At 36.1% G+C, this 16,040-nt stretch overlaps 1 protein-coding gene across 2 annotated transcripts; it reads left to right on the forward strand.

Moving 5' to 3' along the window:
• Nucleotides 1–403: 403 nt before the first annotated feature.
• Nucleotides 404–15,606, forward strand: Gabra6 (gamma-aminobutyric acid type A receptor subunit alpha6). 2 transcript variants are annotated; one of them, XM_004661046.3, is made up of 9 exons: nucleotides 404–441; nucleotides 608–726; nucleotides 1,294–1,361; nucleotides 3,505–3,725; nucleotides 3,813–3,895; nucleotides 4,186–4,329; nucleotides 4,962–5,114; nucleotides 6,939–7,198; nucleotides 15,331–15,606. In XM_004661046.3, the coding sequence occupies exons 1-9, from the start codon at nucleotides 404–406 to the stop codon at nucleotides 15,604–15,606; spliced, it is 1,362 nt and encodes a 453-aa protein (XP_004661103.1). The 2 variants fall into 2 exon arrangements, with proteins under 2 accessions (XP_004661103.1, XP_004661104.1); XM_004661047.2 differs by having other exon boundaries at nucleotides 3,535–3,725.
• The last annotated feature ends 434 nt before the right edge of the window (nucleotides 15,607–16,040 follow it).

Raw genomic sequence — 16,040 nt, forward strand, 5'->3', positions numbered from 1 at the left:
CAGGCCCTGCTAATTCAATGCCAAAACTACCGGTGGATTTCTTCCTCCTAATCTCCCCTAATGCCTTATTCGATTATTGTCACTGTTCTCTGACCATACACTGTCCCTTTAGATTTCCCATTTCCAAAAGGAGCCAGTCAGAGGAGGCTGAGTGTCTTCTAGACACACTCTAAGACCACAAACCATCTCGTTCCATGTGAAAAGACGAACCCAAGGAAAAAAGACAAAGGGAACGCCCAAAGTTTTTCTAACAACCTCTTCATCTATTGGATTACTCACTAGACATGCAGAGAAGAAGAATATGAGGAGATTGGAGGATTTCTCCACTTGAATGGCAAAGGAGCTGGCTGAAGAAAGAGAGAAGACAAGAAGAGGGTAAGCTGGGATTTCAGTCACCCAAAGGATGGGGTCTCTTCTTCCTTGGCTGTCCATTATTCTATGGTAAGTAAGGTAATCCTTGTGACTTTTCCCTTTAGCTTAGAGGAAATGGAAAGCATGTACCCATGGAGTGAGTTTTATGTCACACAGGGAAAGAAGGTAGAATGGGGTAGCTTGTGTGTATGATGTCGTGGACTGAGTGTGAGAAGTATTGACTCTCCACCTTCAGGCTGGAAAATACCCAAGCACAACTTGAAGATGAAGGCAACTTTTACTCAGAAAATGTCAGTCGGATCCTTGACAACTTATTGGAAGGCTATGATAACCGTCTACGGCCCGGATTTGGAGGTAAGAAGCTGTGTTGTTGTTAAACCAAGCACTTTAAGTTTCCTTCTATTCTTATGATTCAGATGTGTCAGAAGGGAAGTAGATTATGAGTGATCAGATTTGGAGGTCTTGAGATGCCCTGCACCTGCTCCTGTCCAGCCCTTATTCCTTCTTTAGTGAGTGACCTTATGCAAGTTGCTTGAACTCTTTAAGTCTTACTGTCTTCTACTATGGTGTGGATATATAAACATCCTTGTCTCATAGTATTGTGTGAGTATATAGTTAATACTGAATTTTAGATATTTTTCTTAACATTTGTTCCATCAAACCTGTCAATGCTTATTAGTTATTGTTTTTAATAATTAGGATAAACCAATCTTGTTCTCTTTCATTTAATAGTGTCCCAATTGAACAGAAGGCAACTAATGTTAAGTTTTCAAAGACAACAAATAGAAACAGGTGTGAATAGCTTTAAGTTATAGTGTCTGGTCTATGAAAGGTTTCATTTGTTTATCTATTTATTTTGAGCCTTTATGTCCCCTTGAAAATACTTGTGTTAACTGAATCATCCCTCTTGGATAATTTCAGGTGCTGTCACAGAAGTCAAAACTGACATCTATGTGACCAGCTTTGGGCCTGTGTCAGATGTGGAGATGGTGAGTTTAATAAGTAGGTAGCTTTGCTTAAGAGGGAAGACTAATGATAATGGGCACTGCCCTGACGCTTGGCTCCAGATTCATGACACTATTATGTGTTTTTCGGATGGGAGTGCACAGCCATTAGAACAGATTACTAGCTTAATCTCCTTCACATTTCGCTAAGGGTTCTGCTAGACCATTTTAAGATGAGGGCTTTTATTTTTTTTTATTTATTTTTTTTTTAGTACTATAGGCCCTATTCTACCCACATATATAATGATGTTACCTTTACAAAGAGAATAATTTATCACTTTTATTAAGTCTTAGAAAATTTGTTAGTATAAGAAAATTTTATAAGAGTTTGTGCATATGAGTATGTGCAGGGCCTCAATGAACCTTAAAGCAAGCCTGTTCTTCGTAATGCACTGAGAGCAGCACATTGCATTCAAACAGTACAGGAATCAGTTGGAAAGGCTTATGCTTTCCACCTTGAACATTGCGGATGAATCAGTGGGTGTTCTGGACACTCTGCTCCAGGTACAGATGGCTGGAGAATTCGTAAGAGGGTATTTATAGTAAGCGGCAGTAAAAAATTCTCTTCTAGAACAAAGTGTTTCGTTATATTCTTTCAGTTCCTCAGGTAGCTTTCCCATGAAGCTAAGATATAGACCCTGAAGTGAAAATGCTGAACTATCTGTAAAGAGGGGTGCTATTCAATTTTATTAGAAAGATGTAAACAGTTCCTAGAGACTTCACTCTTGATTTCACAGCTAACATGAAATGATAAAAAGAGTATAACAATGAGAGGCAGAAAGCAGTACAGAAATGAAGGAATCAGAGAAGAAAAAAAAAAAACAGGAGGAAAGTAAAAAGAGAGAAACAGTAAGGAAGAAAGGGAAGATGGGAAGTGAGGAGAAATTTTATTGAGAATCAAATTAAGATTTGAGGGCAAAGAAAAATCAGAATATTTCAAGATCTCATTTTAATATCATTTTTCATCTGAGTACTGACCTATTTCTAATATAAACAACCAAAAACATTGTGTAACTTATTATTGAAGTCTGACTTTCTTTGGAAATTTATTTTATACACATGTATCTTTTAATGTATATTTTTATAATATAACTTTAATCTTACTTGAATTGTATATGTATACTGTGTGTGAAATTTTATTTTTAAAATGAATCACTACTTTAATAAGTGTCATAAAGAAATTTACAAGGAATTATTGGCAATGCTTTAACATAATTACAACTTATTTGCAATTGTCTTGTATAATAGCACTTATCATAATATCTTAAAAGTTTTAATGTCTTTCCATAAAAACCATGAATTAAAATAATAACTTTATTATTCAGGGTAAATGAGTCTACTCAAAATGATCATGGCAAAATTTATTTTTCTGTTTTATGACACCAATATAAAATAACTATGTGTTGGGTGTGGTGGCACATGCTTTTAATCCTAGCACTCTGGAGGCAGAGGTAGGAGGATCATTGTGAGTTCAAGGCCACCCTGAGACTACATATTGAGTTCCAGGTCAGCCTGGGCTAGAATGAGACCCTACCTTGAAAAACCAAAGGGGGGAAAATAAAAACTATGCTATGCTACCTCAATTTGTTAATTCATAAAGATTACATATTCTTAGAACTTTACTGAATGATGCCATTAGGCTCTGAGGCCTCCATCAAGATGAATTTGATGCTGAGCAGAGTGTAGGTTGGGAGAGAAGCACAAAATCTAGACTATACACATTTTCATGTTGAGGGAAATAGCAAGAATCTTATAGATGGAGCATTGAGAATTGGATGATGGGATAGATAAGAAGTGGGAACATCAGGCAAAGTCAAAACTAGAGAGGGTGTTTTATACAACACAGCACTCTCTTTCATAAAATTATTACAAGCTGTGAATGATAAACATAAGGAATGACCAAAATAATTGTTCAATGATTAAAATCACTCATTGATTATAACCATCAGTCATTCTTTTTAAAATCAATAATTACTAATTATAAAATTATTCAGCTGTGCCAAAATGGTATTGTTGTAAACTTTTCCTTTATTGCTTAAGTTTCAGTACTGGGGGGTGTATAAATTAAGAAATGAGACCTTTAACAAGCCATCTCCCCAGGCATTGTGACTAATTCATTTTCTCTTAGGAGTATACAATGGATGTTTTCTTCCGTCAGACATGGACTGATGAAAGGTTGAAGTTTGGTGGGCCTGCAGAAATCCTTAGTTTAAATAACTTGATGGTCAGTAAAATCTGGACACCTGACACCTTTTTCAGGAATGGCAAAAAATCAATTGCTCACAACATGACCACGCCTAATAAACTCTTCAGAATCATGCAGAATGGCACAATTCTGTACACGATGAGGTGAGGCTTCTCCATTCTATTTCCTCTGCCCGTATGACGTGCCGTGTCCCCCATGCTAATCAGAGCCCTCTCTTTCAATGTCCCCAGGCTTACCATCAATGCTGACTGCCCCATGAGGCTGGTCAACTTTCCTATGGACGGGCATGCTTGTCCACTCAAGTTTGGGAGTTGTAAGTTATAAAAAGTGTCTGAGAATCAAATTTGTGCTAATCTGATTTTTGCCAGAAAAGTGACATCAAAGGAAAATATTACTATGATACTTTTGCTAGGATTCCAAGAATATGCTTGCTTTCAATCCTAGAGCTTGTAGTTCCTGTGAATAATAAATACTGTGAAATGATAGAAATGTTATTCTGCATTACCTTTCTCTAAAAGCCACAGAGATGATGTTTGCTATAAAGGGAATAAAACAGCAACTAGTCCTTCTCACTGATATATTTAACTTGTTTCACAAATTCAGATGCTTACCCCAAAAGTGAGATCATATATACATGGAAAAAAGGGCCACTTTATTCAGTAGAAGTGCCAGAGGAATCATCCAGCCTTCTCCAGTATGATCTCCTTGGGCAAACGGTATCCAGTGAGACAATTAAGTCTAACACAGGTAAAAAAAAAAAAAAAAAAATTAAAAATGTTTGTGAAATGACTCTCATATTAATCTTTAAACTATTTATTTTCCCTTAGAATTTGCCATGATTGGCTGAACTTACTATTTTAAAGTGATGAGTAACTATCCTCAAAATTGATTTGTGCCAACTACATTAAAACATGAGTATAATCTTGGAAGGAGTACTTTTAAAAAATATATCTTATTTATTTATTTATTTATTTATTTAAGAGAGAGAGAGAGAGTGGGTGTGCCAGAGCCGCTAGCCACTGCAAACAAATTCCAAACACATGTGCCCCCTTATTTATCTGGCTTACGTGGGTCCTGGAGAGTCTAACCGGGATCCTTTAACTTAGCAAGCAAATGCCTTAACTGATAAGCCATCTCTCCAGACACCCCTCCCCCACCAAATAAGTCGGAATTAATCCTTTTGTAAATATATGACACAGAGAACCAACAGAAACTGACTGAGCTTATGTGACTTGTTGCTCCCATCAAGTATTCTCATACTTTAAAAGAATACCCTTGCTTGCTTTCTTCCAACCAATGCTAGTTTAAAAAATGCACAATTTATATTAACCTGCATTCATTTACACACTGTGAGTAGCAATGTCCGTGTCTTCCAACAGGTGAATATGTAATCATGACAGTTTATTTCCACTTGCAAAGAAAGATGGGCTACTTCATGATACAGATATACACTCCTTGCATTATGACAGTCATCCTGTCTCAGGTCTCTTTCTGGATTAATAAGGAGTCTGTTCCAGCAAGAACTGTCTTTGGTATGCCTCATTTTATGCTCCATTTCTACTCCATCTCCACTTCTAATTGCTTCTATATTTTGGTGTGCTTTTTCAACCCACATGACAAAAATAGACTGTTTTCTCATTCAGACGCATGTACCAAAAAAAAAAAAAATGACCCACATCTCATTGCAAGTTGCCTGGTAAATAAAGAAAAGTTTGTCTCAGCAAGAATTCTGCCTGGTTTTCTATGACCTGCATGTGCCCTGCTTAGCAGTACAAGCAGGAAGATAAAAGCATACAAGTAAATGCAGGAAAACAAGAGCCAATATAACAAGCCTGCTCATATAAATTATATGTGTATATTTCTATTGGGTTGTGCCATCTCCAATTACCATTTGCAGGCCTCAAGGTACATATTAAAGTAAATAATCTCCTGTAGTTCTACCAAAATATTTATCCATATATTTGGCATAAAATCACTATTTGTTAGATGTAGCAAAATTAAGTAGCAAGGGGAAAAGCTGTAACTAAATCGTATCAGCAACACAATATATTTTGTTACATATTTTCATCATCATATATCTGGCTGTCAGCATGAAAGACCTGAGTTGAACTCAGATCTCAGAATATGATGGAGATTTAGATACTTACTGTATTAGAATAGATTATCCTGTGGAGATAGCTTAGCAGTTAAAATCTCTTTCTTGGAAAGCCTGCTGACCTGGGTTTAAATCTCTACTACTGACATAAAATTGGCCTCTGGTGTTCATTTGCAATGGCTAGATACCTTGCCACACACACATACTCCCCCACATACACATGTAAATAAATAAATCTCTAAAAAGAATAGAACTATTAAAAAAAAACCTTCAAAAAATCTGCATAATAATACCCAACAGAAATATTAGATATTTCCAAATTGTATAAACTCTCCAAATCATAATTCAAGTAGAAAAACTGCTGGCATTTGAATGATAAAATTTATTTCCTTGTGGGTAAATATTTCATCTTAAAACCAGGCTTCTGTGTTTATTTTTAATTGAGACATCTAATTTTATGTTAACTTTATACCAAATAGATTTTTCAACTAAAATGAAAAATATTATAAGCTACTAAAATTAATTAGGATTGCAATATTTTATAACAAGTAATAATGATTTGTTATATAATTTCCTGTTTGTTTTATATACATAGTTGTTGTTGTTACTGAGGTAAGCCCAGGCTGACCTGAAACTCACTCTGTATCTCCAGACTGGCCTTAGAATCACAAGGATCCTCTTACTTCGGCCTTCCCATTGCTGGGATTAAAGGTGTGCACCACCTGGCCTGGATCCTCATTATAAGTTTTCTAAAGCAGTAAACAAGTGGAAATATCTATGATTCAAATTTAACAATCAAATAACTCATTTCAACAGATTCTTCAAAAAATATTTATTAATTGTTTAAGAGACAGAAAGAGGGAGAGAGAGGGAGAGAGGGAGAGAGAGTGAGAATAGGCCCACCAGGGCTTCTACCCACTGCAAAAGAACTCTAGATGTATGTGCCACCTTGTGCAACTGGCTCACATGGGTACTGGGGATTCAAACCTGGCCCCTTAGGCTTCGCAAACAAGTACCTTAATCACTAAGCCATCACAGAAATTTTTTTGAGCAATTACATTGTATAAGTCACAGCCTGATGTTGCCATGATGCAGAGAAAATAATCCTTCTGGGTAGTTCTTATGCATGACTGTAACACAATAAAACAACAAAAGTTACTTGGCAATGGCAAGCCATGCAACCCTCCCTACCAACATGCTGTCATTTGACCCTGTTACTGGTCTTCTGGTGTTAATACTGCCCTCTCATTCTTTATTTTAGGAATCACCACCGTTTTAACCATGACCACCTTAAGCATCAGTGCCCGGCACTCCTTGCCCAAAGTCTCCTATGCCACCGCCATGGACTGGTTCATAGCCGTCTGTTTTGCTTTTGTCTTTTCTGCTCTCATTGAGTTTGCAGCTGTCAACTACTTCACCAACCTTCAGTCCCAGAAGGCCAACAGGAAAGCAAAGACTGCTGCCTCACCCATAGTGACAGTGCCGAAAGCCGCTGAACCCTTGGAAGCTGAGATCGTTGTGGTAATGCCTTCTTTTTGAATGTTCTCTAGCAGATAGAAAAGCCCAGCTCAAGCAATGAGGACCAACAGATAAATAGGTTCAGACAAAATTTGTGGAGCATAAGTTGTATAACTCTAGTTTCAGGGTCAATCTGGTTGTCCAGTACACATGGGAGGTGAAGGAAAACTACTAGGAAACAATTTTTATTTATCTTTGCTCTAAAGTTTTGCCATGCTTCTCTCATCATCCTTACAGGCAGATTCTGTGCTCTCTGAGGAGACTAGAAAACTCTTCTTTGCCTTTAGATGTGTGCTTTGAACAGGTTCACATCTATCAACTAGGAAGAGTAAAATAAAATAAATAAATAAATAAATAGAAAATAACTAGAAAACAGTCCTAATGAGGCTTCAGAGTCTGAAAGGAAGGAACAGGCATTCCTATGGCATGGACAACTCTGAGAGAAATCTGCTTGCTACTTTGTCTATGACTGTAAGATGAGACCAGTGATCTGAGCCACAACACACGCATTACATTCCCATTAAAATACCATATATTTATATCAGTGTATTCCATATATATACACCAAGTTGTTCAGAGCCAAAGGCTGGTAAGTGTGAAATGGTTGTTAATTTACGGTGCTGTGGCCAATCCCTTGCCCTTAAAGATTTTTTTGAATCAGAAACAAATGATATTATCAATATTTAAAGGGTCATTAATATAATAAAAAGTCTCATATATGAGACTGATTTCCTTCTTTTACAAATATAAAAAGTTTTAGAAAGCCAAAATACTAGATACTAGCTGGTAGGAAAAACTACCAAGAATTCACTCTAGAATTACATGAGTCCAAGTAATTTTTTCAAGCAAGGTTAATCCTATATTTTTCTGTGTTTATTAAAATATGTGTACTATAACTAACTGTATGGTTATAGATATATAATTTGCATGTTGTCTGTGGGTTATAGATTAAAGCATATCTACAAATTTACAAATACAAATATTAGACTTTAACAACATGGACAAAAGTATCACTAAAAGATAGCTAATTTAGTTGAGTGTGGAGTTTAAATCCAGTGTTTGCTGAGAAAAGATTTTGGAGGATGTAGAGAAATGCATTTTCCTCAGTTTTTTTTCTCCTTATAGGGTGCAGGACCCTAAATTGTTCTTCCAGAGAAGGTAAAATTTATTTGCAAAAACTTAAAAATTAAAAGAGAGGGCTGGAGAGATGGCTTATCAGTTAAGGCACTTGCCTGTGAAACCCAAGGACCCAGATTTGATTCCCAGTACCTGTGAAGGCCATATGCACTTGGTGGCACATGCTTCTGGAGTTTTTCTATAGTAACTAGAGGCTCTAGCATACCCATTCTCTCTCTTATTCTCTCTCTGTGTCTCTTTCTCTCTCTCCCTCCCTCTGCCGCTTTCTTTTACATTCTCTCAAGTAAATAAATACAATATTTAAAAGAAATAAAAAGAAACAAGAATGAAAAGATAAATTCATTTTTAATAGGGTAAAAAACAACTAAAATGGGGGCTGGAGAGATGGCTTAGTGGCTAAAAGCTTGCCTGTGAAGCCTAAGGACTCCAGTTTGAGGCTCTATCCCCCAGGATCCACGTTAGCCAGATGCACAAGGGGGAACATGTGTCAGGAGTTCGTTTGCAGTGGCTGGAGGCCCAGGTGTGTCCATTCTCTCTATCTCTCTCTCTTTCTTTCTCTCTATCTGCCTCTTTCTCTCTCTGTCACTGTCAAATAAATAAATAAATACAACTAAAATTACCTTGAATATACTCATCAATCAGATATTGAAATAAAAAGAAACTCTGAATTCTTTACCTCATCTTTGAAAAATACATAGTACTGAGAAAAATATGATTTCAAACCTTTGGAGAAGAAGTAAAGTAAAGTAACCATCACCTCAGGCTATTATTTTACAGGTATAATTTATTAATAAGACAGAATTTAAAATCCCAGGTCTTCATAGAAACTATATACCTTTGGGATTAAAGTTGAATGTAATTCACCTCAAAGTTCATTTCTTTGCAACTTGCCTTTTTCTATTAAGAAAAATTGAATTTTTGCACCTACCTCAACACTGTATGTTTAAAATAAATAGGAACTTTTTTTTTTCTGAAAGGTTGAAGTCTAACAATTAAAAACAATAACCAAACCAAAATTACAAACTCTAAAGGTATTGGAAATAAATATAGGTGATTACATAGCACATGTATACTTTATTTACTCAATGTCAAAATTTGGCAAGTTGCCTTACTTAAGGTAGAGGAAAGAAAACATAAGTTATACATTTGTTATTTATATATTACACAATGGTATATTATGATTGCAAGGTCATTTTATTTTTCTTGAAAATACCATGACATTTAAAAATGCCTATTCAGTTGTAATCAAAACAACATTATTTAAGTAGGTTGCCCATTGAAACTGCAAACTACTGTGGTGAGGTGGTGATAAAGGAAGTGCTCTGGTAGTTTGTTAGTTTCCCTGTTATTTAAAAGGTCTAAGCTCTCATTGTCACATGCCACAGTATGAATGCTCTCCAACCCGTGCTTCTCTCTTCCATTCTGTATTGTGGAATATCTTCTTCACAGGAAGTGAGACATATTTTATTAATGTCTATACAGGACATTGATGAAATTTACATGTAAGATGGACCAAAATTGTATTCGTCAGGAGGGTTATTATATTTATACTGATTATATTATTGTTTTTTTTTTAATTTTTCTTTTGGTCTATTTTTACTCTGATGCCCATTTGTTGAGCATTTATACACTCATTGAAATACGTATACGACAATTACAATGTCAAATGCCTTATGAAGTTTGCTGAGTGACATCATGGGACCTCTGCCTTCATGGAGTTTCTTGTCTGGCAGGAAGAGATGCACTTAGGGAAGGGACAAGTTCATGGATGACTATGATAAAGACTGTGCCTAGAGACTGGAAATAGAGTGATAAAAGCCATCTGAGAGTGTCTAATCAAGTTGGTAGGAGTAACTATTTCTAGTGGAGTGAAGTCTAAGTGGAAAAGAAGGTGATGAGCTTAATGTGATAGAAACTCATCAAAAGTCAGTGACTAAGCAAACTTGGGCCCCCAAAGGGAAATGACCTTCATCCTTCCTGCCCTCTTCTTAAAGGTGTAGGTGTGTGTTCTGCCCTTAGCATGGTGTGCTCACCTGTGTACAGAGATGTAATGGATGGAATGCTCAGTGTTACATCTCTTGTTCCAAATTTTGCCAAGAATTCTTGTAGTCATGTCATTACCTGGAATTACAACTGTTATAGAGTCTAAGAATAATGGTGTTCTTCTCCATACTGTGCCTTGTCATTTAAGGGGAAGGAGAAGTTGATGAGAGGTACAGATGGCAAACTTTTTGTCCACAGGTTCCCTCAAATCCCACCTAAGACTCTTCATCCTGGTTCCTCAAGCATCCTTTTGCATCAGTGTGAAGTCTTTAAGCTACTTCTCTGTAGAAATTGTGGAATCATCTATGTTCACAATTCTACTTGCTGCAATGTCTCTTCAAAAATATTCAGTATAGCTCTAATTTTCCATTAATATGATGATTTTGATTATAACAAACGCTGTTTATTCTTTAGAGAATACTTTCTCTTTTGTGGTGCCTGTTTACTCCCCCTATAAACAGTTATTTTGTCCAATCATAATGCAACCTTGATTAGAACACCTCTATTAAGAAATTACATATTGGCCCTCCATGTAAAAATGTTAAAAAAAAATAGGTTGTTACAAAAAAAATCCCTTAATAATTGATTGTCATGCTGTCCAGTCTGATCAAGGTACTTTTATTTAAAACAAAGAGGTACTCTAAAAATATCCAAGGCAGGATGGCACTCAACAGCAGGGGAGCCTGGGGAAAATTCAAAACCACAGGTGTTCCACTCAAAACAGTGACAGCACCAAGCTGAGCCCTCATCTGGACTCTGACAGAAGCCTATTTTGCCATTAACCCGACCTGCCTGACTTACAATAAAGCGGGCAGGTCTCATGCAAACCTGGAGCTTAAATGGCTCACAAATTAGGCTTTCTTTTCATTTCAGAAATTCAAAATGTTTCTTCTAATTTGGGGTCTAGTATACTCTGGTTTCTGGTTCTCAAATACCCCAGTATCTAATTATCCAGTGTGTAAAGTAGCCAGGACTCCTGCATATCCCTTAAAATACCATATTTGCTGCCTGGGAGAAATTCTCCAGACATTGCTAGGCCATGAAACAAATGCTACTAAACCAATGATTCTCAACCTAGTTTAACAAGACAGTTGACAATGACTGCAGATTGTTTCAATTTGGGCTGGGGACTATTATGTCATCATCATTTATATATACATATAATATAATATATATTATACATTAATATTATATATATATATATATACATATATATATATATATATATATATATATATATATATATGTTATTTATAAGCAGAGAGAGATGGAGCACACAGGGGGATAGAGAGAGAATGGGCATGCCAAGGCCTCCAAACTCCGCAAATGAACTCCAGATGCATATACCACTTTGTGCATCTGACTTTACTTGGGTACTGAGAAACTGAGCTCATGTAGTTAGGTTCTGCAGGCAAGCATCTTATGTGCTAAGTCATCTCTCCAGCTCCTGTTACTGCTTTTTTGTATAAACAGGTGATGAATGCTATTCAACATCCCCTAATGCATAGGACAGTTTGCAAGGACAAACATTGTCCAACCTAAAATATTATTATTTTTGAGTTTGAGAAATCCTACCTTATGCCAATGTGATGTGCAATGTTAGTAACAGCTCTGAATAGAATCTAGAGCTTGCTACCCATTGACTGATGCGAACTTCTTTCTTCCTTTCCGTGTTTCAATTTATTCGTTTCTAAAGTGAGCATATATGATATTGGAGATGTTTCCAACCAAGTAAAATTAAGTATATGAATAACCTCATAGTGCTTGACCACAGTAAACATTTAGAAAGGAGACACATATGATGTCATGTCTCAAAATATTAAAAAATGGTGTAGCTCTTATAAAGCATTTTATGACCCCTTCTTTGTCTGCCTCCTTCAACAAGTCCTAGAAATTGTTCAATTTTCAATCATTTATTAATAGAGCATACTTTTTTTAGAAAAGAATATACTATATTCCATGTCTTTGCAATGGCTAGGCATTATGGAATATTCTTGCATGAGAAAAATATGTTTTTTTTTTTGTCACTGAGGAGAATTATTTCTAGGAAAGGAGAAAGGCCATAATCATACTAATTAAAGGTAGAATGGGATAATAGCTATGAGAGTCCTTTTGGTTAAATCATCAGAGTGTGTAAAGGCTGTCATCTTCAGTGATATCTGGAGGGACATGAGTTTCTGTCAATATATCTGAAGATAAAAATGGATTGGCAAGGTGCATGATCATCCAGACAAAGAAGAAATTTGGTAAAAGTGAAAAGAAAGCATGAGAAGCCAGATATATATAGCACATATTTGATCAAGAAAAAATCTGTCAACATTTGCTGGGCAAATGTGTATATGTGCATATTTTGCTAAAATACACAGAAATAAACAAATAAAACCTATGAGGGCGATAGTAATTATCCTTAAGTTTAAAGATAAGAACTCATGGCTAATAGGTATTCAGCATCCCTCATGCCAGTGGCATATTTTAGTTTCCTGAGTCATATCACAAATAAGTAGATATGCAATTGTAATATCAGGGTTTATCAGTTTCTAAGAGATGTTCCATGAGGATCGTTTGGTGCAGAAGATGAAGCATGGAGTATTCCTAATTCAGGGACCCCTTAATTCCAAGCTAATGACATTTTGTTTAAATTTTTTATGGTGTATGTTTCTAAATGCTGCCTCTTCTCTCTGGACCTGGGTTATCTGGCAATTCTCCTTGAGTGTAAAATGATAAAAAAAATGTGGCAATGCTAAGAGATGCAGAAATTGCATGTACATCACTCAAGCTTATAGGAGGAAGACAATGCAGCTTACATATTCCATCATGTATTATGTTTTATAATAATTTTATACCAATAAATTATGCCCACGTATCCTCCATATGCCTACTCTAGGAAGAGAGACATGTGTTAGACAGATAATATACGCATAAAAAGTCAGGATGAACATAGAAAGAAAGTTTCTTATGGCTTGCCCTTTTGAACTTCATGATCATTAAGAATTTTCCGTACAAGGAGAAAGCACATTAGAGTTCCACACCCTTGAATCTTTCAGGTAGATAATATTACTCACATTGTTAATGGGCAAAACAAAAATCTGAAAACTGTCATGGAAAAATATGAGAAAATAATGCCAGAATTATTTAAGTCCAGTGTGTAATGCATTGAGATCAAAATGCTATTACTCTGGTCCCAGCCACACAGTCTGGTGAACCTTGATATGTTTTTTCTCAATTATTATTAATTTTAAGAGTTGCTACTGCTTATTTCCTGTCCAAGGGTAGGAGAACAAGTGATCATCTACTATTTTATACTCTCTTCTTTCTCCAAGAACTTGTGTTTGTTTAATTATGTCCAGATTCCCTGTCATTGCATGAGACCAATGCATAAGACATTCCTTGCATGAAACTCACTACACTTATGTAAAATCAGGGTCAATTGCATTCATTTATATTGGGATGAAGAAATGGGTTGGACAATGTTCTGTGGTCAGGAAGCACAAGGACTGAGACTGCTTCATCCTGTGGCCAGAGGATTTCTGTCTTACGCTGCAGGTGTTTGCCCACTTGAGGAATATACCCTGCTAGGCAGAAAAATAAAGAATTTTCTGTCAGGAAGGAAATAATGCAGTTTTACAAGAGCAGGGGTAATATACAGCAAGTGTTTAAAAGTGTAGAGACAGCAAGACAAGCTGGCCACCAAGAGAGTGCTTGTTTCAAGATATAATCAAGAAATAGCAAAAATCAGAGGAAAGACCCTTAGACACGGTCAGTATGAAAAAAATCTAAATGTGACAAAACCACGGCCTCTGGACTAGGCTCAGAGCAGCAGCAAAGCAGATGTGTAGGCATGAGACAAACATTGAAGTGATACTGTGGGCTTTGCTAGACATGTGACTATGAATACCATACTTCCCTCTCTTGTCTCCGATTTTCACAAATGTCAAGGTTTCAAACATTCCTTCTAAGACTAAAGCTGATTGTCTTTTGACTGCAATAGAGGACAAGACTCAATGATAGGCAAGGACATGCAATAACTCTCAGGTCAGAAGATGAATCACTTGGTGTGATTCCAGAGAGAAGGAGAACAGTGGGGAATCCTGTGGATGGGGTGTTGAAGCATCGTCCTCTACATAGAACTACTTTGGTGAAGAGGCAGATATATTCTAAAGCACAACCATCCTCTCATTCAATTTTAAGGCTTTCATACATGGTCACTGGCCTATGATATACATTAGTTAGTTATTTTCTTAAATTTCAGCTGATTCAAGCTCACTAAGTGTGTGAATTTGAAGATTTAAGCTGGGAAACTTTTCAGAGTGCTATCACTGAATTGAACTAATATTTTCTTATATAATTGTTCCCATGCTTTTAAATGTTTTTACACACACACACACACACACAAACACATATTCACACACACCAATGTTCACACCCATTGACCTAGAGAGTAATGCATAACTTTTTAAGTTGGCTCAACAGAACATAATGGTTCTGTGCCGAATATAATTACTCAGACATATAACTGCATTTATTGTTGATGTATTAAATTTTAGAATGTAATATGGAAGCAGATGGGTATTTACTTGATATCATTTGACCAGTGGTATAATGCTTGCCTGGCATGTTTGAAGTCCTGTGTTCAATCCCATACACTGAAAAAAAAAAGTATCTATCTTCACTCTTGGAATGAATAAATTCTTTAAGACTCCATATGTAACTCAGTGGGAGAGAGCAGTTTATCTTTTTTAAGGCCCTGGATTCAAACCCTAGAATATGTCTGAATAAATGTGTTGTGACCCTTTCTTAGAAAAGTAGTAATAGGAAATACTATGATGAATTTGTTCATATTGTACCTCATATAATTAGTAGTCAATGAATATTTGTCACTGGTGAAGCTTACTATGCATGACTAAATAAATTGGTAATATTTATTACATTAAATACCTTTATCTTTTGTACTACAGCATTCTGATTCCAAGTATCACGTGAAGAAAAGGATTACTTCCTTGGCTTTGCCGATAGTTCCATCTTCTGAGGCCAGCAAAGTCCTCACTGGAGCACCTATCCTAAAATCAACACCTGTCACACCCCCACCACTTTCTCCAGTCTTCGGGGGTACCAGCAAAATTGATCAGTATTCTCGAATTCTCTTCCCAGTTGCATTTGCAGGATTCAACCTTGTATACTGGATAGTTTATCTCTCCAAAGACACAATGGAAGTGAGTGGCAGTGTTGATTAGCTTGTATCCAGGACAACCTGTGTTCTATAATTCCCTATGTACTTATTTCACACACAGAGACAGAAAGACAGAGCAGAGAGAGCCTTATGGAGATTTGCAGATATGAATAGGAATTGAGAATCTGTAACTTATAAATTCAAGTAAACTTGTATGTAGCAAAAATAATAATAATATAATGTTACCCCTCCAAAGTGAAAGTGGAAGATTGCTGAAAAATCTGACTTCTGTACAGTAGAAGAAACATTGTAAATGGATAAGATAAATTTGAGACAAGTTTGCCAACCGTTGTCCTTCATTGTTAAAATGTTTAATTGTTAATGTGAATAACATTTACCATCAGCCAGATAAAATTAGACATGACACTTTCAATGGTTGCCTTAAATGTGTTTTTGTTGGCTTAGTTTCCTGTCTTAGTACTTATCAGTAGGTTTACA

Source organism: Jaculus jaculus, chromosome 6 (genome assembly GCF_020740685.1).
Source record: "Jaculus jaculus isolate mJacJac1 chromosome 6, mJacJac1.mat.Y.cur, whole genome shotgun sequence".
NCBI lineage: Eukaryota > Metazoa > Chordata > Mammalia > Rodentia > Dipodidae > Jaculus > Jaculus jaculus.